A 6,763-nucleotide genomic window follows, 5' to 3' on the forward strand; every position below is an offset into this window, starting at 1 on the left:
GAGCTCAAGGAGGGTGGATCACCTGAGGTTGGGAGTTCGAGACCAGCCTGATCAACATGGAGAAACCCCATCTCTACTAAAAATATAAAAATTAGCCAGGCATGATGGTGAGTGCCTGTAATCCCAGCTACTCGGGAGGCTGAGGCAGAAGAATCACTTGAACCTGGGAGGCGGAGGTTGCAGTGAGCCAAGATTGCACCATTGCACTCTAACCTGGGTGACAGAGTAAGACTCCATCTCAAAAAAAAAATAATAAAAATAAAAAGTCGGCCGGGCGCCGGTGGCTCAAGCCTGTAATCCCAGCACTTTGGGAGGCCGAGACGGGTGGATCACGAGGTCAAGGATCGAGACGTATCCTGGCTACACGGGAACCGTCTCTACTAAAAAAGATACTAAAAAACTAGCCGGCCGAGGTGGCGGGCCCCGCCTGTAGTCCCAGCCCCCTACTCTGGGAGCTTGGAGGCAGGAGAATGGCGTAAACCCGGGATCTCGGAGTGCGTAAGCTTCCGGCCACTTCAACTCCTCAGCCTGTGGCGACTCAGAGGCCAAGAGTCCGCTCCCTCATAAAAAAAATAAAATTAAAATTAAAATAAAATAAATAAAATAAAAAAAGTCAAAATCGCTGGTCTATGGTGGTCTCACGCCTGTAATCCCAGCTGACTTTGGGAGACTTGAGGCCAGGTGGATCACATATGGTCAGGAATCGGTGATCATCCTGGCCTACATGGTAAAACCCCCATCTCTACTAAAAATACAAAATTAGTTGGCGTTGGGTGGCAGTGCCTGTTTAGTCCCAGCCTACTCGCGGAGGCTGAGGCCAGGAGAAGTCTATTGAACCGGGAGGCGGGAGGTCAGTGAGCTATCACTCCTCTGCAACTCCAGGGCCTGGGCGACAGAGTAAGACTCTGTCTCAAAAAAAAAAAAAGAAAAAAGTGAAAAACCCAAGAAACTGTGTGGTAGACTTAATTTGGCACCCCTAATATTTATGCCTTTGTGTAGTCCCCTTTCTAATCGGGGCTGGCCTTTGATCTTTAACCAATAGAATGTGGCAAAACTGGCAGCTTCCATTTTTGTACTTGGAGGGAAGCTAGCTACCATGTAAATTCAACTACCTGAGACCACTACACTAACCAAAGGAGAAGCCATGCAGAAGAGAATCAAGCAACCAAGCTGACAGCAAGAACTGAGGACCCAAACATATACTTCAAGTTGAGCCATTTGTGTTACCCCAGATAATGCGCAGAGCAGAAATGGGCTGCCCCACCAAGTCCTGCTCAGACTGCAGAATTGTGAACAAATAATAAAATGATTGCAGTCATTTTATTGCAGGTGCAGTGGCTCATGCCTGTAATCCCAACACTTTAGGATGCTGAGGCAGGCAGATGGCTTGAGCACAGGAGTTCAAGACCAGCCTGGGCAACATGATAAAACCCTGTCTCTACTGAAAAATACAAAAATTAGCTGCATATCTACAGTCCCAGCTACAGTCCACCCAGCTACTAAGGTGTGAGGATTGCTTGAGGCCGGGAGGCGGAGGTTGCAGTGACCTGGGATCGCGCCACTGCACTCCAGGCTGGGCGACAGTGTAAGACTCTGTCTTAAAAAAAAAAAAAGTTGCTGTTTGAAGTCATTGCATTTTATGGTGGTTTTTAGCAATAGACAACCAAAACACCTTTTCCTTGTCCCCATATCCCCTCTCTCTGTTAAGCTCCATCAATTTTACCTCCAGAATATCCTAAGCCTACTCTCATCTCTGACACTATCTGACTCTCAAACTACCATCCACTTTCACTGCAGTAGCCTTCTCAAAGTTGTCTCTGTGCACTTACACAGCCCCACTCCAATCTATATACCTCACTGCAACCAAAGAGATCTTTTCCAAGCATAAATTGGATCACGTCATCCTCTTGCTTAAAATATTTCAGTAGTTTTCTTTTGTCCCTAAAATAAAAATCATCAAAGTCCTTAGCATGGCTTACCTTGCTTAGCAAGGCTCTGCCAAGTTCCTTGTCTCTACCCATTGCTCAAGCCCCCTCTTGCCCTATAATCTTTTTCTTTTATGCCATGCTAGCCTTTAGTTACTACACTCTACAACCCCTTTTGCCCCAGGGACTTTGTGTACACTGTTTCCTCTTTCTGGTATCCCTACCTACTCACCTGCCCCTACCCTCTTTGCTAAGTGCTTCCTAGTTACCTTAATAGGTTTCAGCTCAGACATCACTTCCTCACAGAAGCTTTCCCTGCCCCACCTGGCTAAGTTTCCCTTTAGATTTAGCTGGTTGTTTGATTATTGTCTGACTCTTCCCACTAGACTAAGTTCCTGACTGGTTTTACCTGAAATGAACCTTGAAGTGGCTGGTGTGCCATCTGTCACAAGGATTTGCTCCTTATAAGTGCAGCCCAAATTCTTTGACACTACTCCCATTGAAAGGTGATGGGGTCAGGGGGTGGAATCTGTGTCCCCTCCTCTGGAATCTGGACTCTGTGACTCCTTGACCAGTAAAATACAGCAAAAATGACACTATGCCAGGTATCAGGCCCAGGCCTTAAGAAACTGGCATCTTCCATTCTGTCACTTTGAATGCTTTCTCTTTAACCCAGTCTCCATGCTATCAGAAAGTCCAGGCAGCCTATGGAGAGGAACCAAGACCCTTGGTCCTCAGCCCTAGCAGAGCTCCCAGCTGACAGCACCAACTTGCCAGTCACATGAGTGAGCCATGTTGGAAGTGGAACTTCTAACCCCCCGTTGAACCATCCCAGCTCACACTGCATGGAGCAGAGATAAGCTTTCGCCATTGAACCTTACCAAATTCCAGATTCATGAACAAAATGATTTTTTTCAATGACTTAAAAAAATTGGGGGGGGGGTGGTTTATTATGCACCAATAGATAACCAATATATTATTATTATGCAATATATATTATTATGCACCAATAGATAACATCAGCCAAAATGGCAAGCCTCTGCAGAAAGGCAACCCTTCCCGGGCAGGATCACAGAACTGTTTGTGATGTCATCCTGAGTCTCACTGAGCCCTGGTTGACCAGGAGCCCACAGTGCCTTTCAACATATCAAGGAGTCTGTGGCAGTGGCCAACCAGGGTGACCACCCCTCATATCCATGCTAGGAAGGAGGTGCAGACCTGGATCCAGGGTTCTTTCTTGCTCATAACCTTCCACCCCCAGGTGGTTGCTGGAGCCTACTGCTCTCCAGGGTTTTGCCCCAAATACGCAGAGAGCAGCCTGTTCCAGCTGGTGAAGGTGGATGTTGGATACCAAGGGACATCAAGCAGTGCCTCATGAAAGACCCTAGGGAGGGAATGCAGTTCGTGGGGAAGGCTCAGGGATCACTGCCCCAGAGGAATGTGCAGCTTTGTGCAAGGTGATTCAGGTGAACATTCACATTTGGTACACCAAGTTCTGAGAGGCGTCTGTGCTGAGGCACACAACCTACACAGTGCCCTCTACGCACACTCTCCAGTACAGTAGCCAGTAGCCGCACATGGCCATTTAAAGTAAAAATTTTTTAAATGTTAAAGAGCTGTGATTAAGGTGATCTTGAGAAAATTAAAAAAAAAAAAAATTGAAAGCAATGTCTCAGTCACATGAGTTACATTTCAACTGCTGAAGAGCCACATGTGGCTAGTGGCTACTGAGCTGAATAGTACAGATGTAGAACATTTTCATCACTAGAAGTTCTATTGAACAGTATTGTTCTAGGCCCTTTAAGAGAGGTCAGCCAGGAACAGTGGCTTACGCCTGTAATCCCAGCATTTTGGGAGGCCGAGGTGGGTGGATCACCTGAGGTCAGGAGTTTGAGACCAGCCTGGCCAACATGGTGAAACCCTGTCTCTACTAAAAATACAAAAATTACCTGGGTATGATGGCAGGTGCCTGTAATCCCAGCTACTGGGGAGGCTGAGGCAGGAGAATCGCTTGAACATGGGAGGCAGAGGTTGCAGTGAACCAAGATTGCGCCACTGCACTCCAGCCTGGGGGACAGAGCAAGATTCCATCTCAAAAAAAAAAAAAGAAAGAAAGAACATGGTGAAACCCCGTCTCTACTAAAAATACAAAAAATTAGTGGGGTGTGGTGGCGGGCGCCCGTAGTCCCAGCTACTTGGGAGGCTGAGGCAGGAGAACAGCATGAACCCGGGGGCGCGGAGCTTGCAGTGAGCCCAGATCGCACCACTGCACTCCAGCCTGGGCGTCAGAGCAAGACTCCGTCTCAAAAAAAAAAAAAAGAAAAAGAAAAGAAAGAGAGAGAGAGGTCAACAGAGATGGCCTTGTCTCCAAGTCCATGAAAATAAATGCAAGAAACAAAACAAGGGCTGCTGCTGAGAGAACCACAGGGACGGCCAAGCTTGTCAGGCCGCTAGGGAGTTTTGGGGAGCAGCTTGAATGACTTACCCTGAGCTTTCTGCCTCCTTTCATAGTCACTGGTAACTTTTTTTCCCAAACTCCTTGTTAGTGTAGTCATTTCCTACTTGGGGGTATCACATTCCATGACTTCCATCCATGACATGCAACAAAAATGCAGCACAGCATCCTGGTTAAGAACATGAACTCCAAGCCCACCGTGGTGGCTCATGCCTGTAATCCCAACACTTTGGGAGTCCAAGGCAGGCGGATCACCTGAGGTCAGGAGTTCGAGACTAGCCTGGCCAACATGGCGAAACTCTGCCTCTACTAAAAATATGAAAATTAGCCGGGCGTGGTGGCAGGTGCCTGTAATCCCAGCTACTTGGGAGGCTGAGGCGGGAGAATCGCTTGAACCTGGAAGGCGGAGGTTGCAGTGAGCCGATATCATGTCCCTGCACTCCAGCCTGGGCGACAGAGCGAGACTTCATCTCAAAAAACAAACAAAAACATGGACGCTGGAACCAAACTGCCCATAGCAGAACTCAGTTCCACAACTTACTAGAGTGACTTTGGGCAAGTTATTCATTCTCATTCTCATAGAGCCCGGGTAAAAAGGGGCTAATAGAAGTTCTATGAGGGTCACATGAAATAATATAAACATAATGGTGCCACGAAATAGTGAACACAATATATATTCGCTTTGATGTTCTCCAAACCTAATCTTATTTGGGTTTCCAAGAAAAAAAAAACCTTCAAAAGAGACTTGGTGAGTGTGTGTAATCACCGTATCCTTCCCTGACTTCATTTTACTAAACTCTCCTCCTTCAAGCCCTCTTCAGTCCTCCTAATCTCTTCAGGGCTCTCCTCCTGGTGTGGTGGCACATGGCTCTAGTGCAGCTGCCCAGAGCCTGCTATCAGAGTGTGAAGACTTTGATCTCAGGTGAAGCCATTCTCGTTTTTTATCTTCTTCTATCTTCCGTGCTTAGGCCCCCCAAGTACTAAGTGTGTTCCAGAAGGCTGGAATATCATACAATGGAGGAAATTTGGAGATTAGGATAAAGATTTGGAGAAAGAGGCATGAGAAGCTAAAGATGCAGGAGTTGCCTATGCCGGCTCTTGCTTCGTGGTCATGCAGCTTAACAGGCCCTGGGTGAAGGCCGAGGGCTGGTGTTCTGAGTGTTGCTTCCTCGCAGTCAAGGAAAGTACAAGCTGGGCCCTGCCGGCTTCTCAGGACTGCGTGAGAAACAGAAGATGTAATAAAAACGCAATTTCCTATAAAATTAAATGCCTTAGGGTTGTTAGCAGTTTCCCCGCCCCCAGGCGGCTCCTTTAAGAGGCGGCTCCTCGCCCCTCTAACAGAGGAAGTTCCCGCCCCCCGTTGCCAGGGTGCTCTGTGGCGTCGCATTCTCATTGGTGGGCGACGGCGGGGAGCACCCCCCCCCCCCCCGAGGCAGCCATTTCCAACTAGCTGGCGGGGGCGAAAGATGGCGACGCCCCTCGGGTGGTCGAAGGCGGGGTCAGGATCTGTGTGTCTCGCCTTCGATCAACTGCGGGACGTGATTGAGTCTCAGGAGGAACTGATCCACCAGCTGAGGAACGTGGTATGCAGCCAGAGGAGCTTGGGGAGAGGCGGGGCCGGATGCCTCACTGATGGGGGCGGGACCAGAACCTGTTCCGATGCGGGGCCGTGGCTAGAACGCATGGCCCATGGCGTAATCAGGAGGAGGCTGGGCTCGGTCGGTAGGGGTAGAGCCAAAAAGAGGCGGACTTTCCTGAACCAGGGAATTTTAACTAATATCAAGCCATAGTCTCCCTTCCGTTTGCCTGGTTGCTGCAAGAGCTGGTAGAGTCCCTGAGCCTCAGTTTCCCCATTTTCAGTGAAGATGACGTCACTGAGTTCCCATGGGCCTCGTGTGCAGGCAGAGAAACTGTCATCCCTTCTATTATGGACACCCTTCCGCAGAGTCAAAGGCAGTGCCATGATGAATGCAGTAAGCGCAGATTTGGCCCTTGCCAACGATAACTTAGGGGCCTCCAAGAAATTTACATGCCTTAGCTTTTGCCTTCTCAATCAAACCCCAGCTAATGGGTGCAAAGCATTGCAGCCACAGATTACCTGGGTAGGCATGATAGAATCCTGGCCAGCTGGAGTTCATGGTTTTTCTGGTTTTGTTTTTCTGTCTTGATAAGAAGGTTGAGATGTATCTCCATCTCAGAAATAAAATTGGCTTCACGGCCGGGCGCGGTGGCTCAAGCCTGTAATCCCAGCACTTTGGGAGGCCGAGACGGGCGGATCACGAGGTTAGGAGATCGAGACCATCCTGGCTAACATGGTGAAACCCCGTCTCTACTAAAAAATACAAAAAACGCCGGGCGCGGTGGCTCAAGCCTGTAATCCCAG

The 6,763-nt window shown here is 48.7% G+C and overlaps 1 protein-coding gene across 2 annotated transcripts in view; it reads left to right on the plus strand.

The window, feature by feature from the left end:
* The first annotated feature begins 5,812 nt into the window (after nucleotides 1-5,812).
* Nucleotides 5,813-6,763, plus strand: part of SPATA24 (spermatogenesis associated 24) — an 8,442-nt gene continuing 7,491 nt past the window's right edge. The window contains exon 1 of one of the 2 annotated variants that reach the window (XM_017895019.1): nucleotides 5,813-5,963. In XM_017895019.1, the coding sequence (XP_017750508.1) occupies nucleotides 5,847-5,963 (117 nt within the window). In that variant the 5' untranslated portion in view covers nucleotides 5,813-5,846. Of the gene's footprint in view, nucleotides 5,964-6,044; nucleotides 6,354-6,763 lie in introns of those variants that run through there. The other variant, XM_017895020.1, reaches the window with a different exon arrangement.

This window comes from Rhinopithecus bieti, unplaced genomic scaffold (assembly GCF_001698545.2).
Source record: "Rhinopithecus bieti isolate Rb0 unplaced genomic scaffold, ASM169854v2 scaffold_26430, whole genome shotgun sequence".
NCBI lineage: Eukaryota > Metazoa > Chordata > Mammalia > Primates > Cercopithecidae > Rhinopithecus > Rhinopithecus bieti.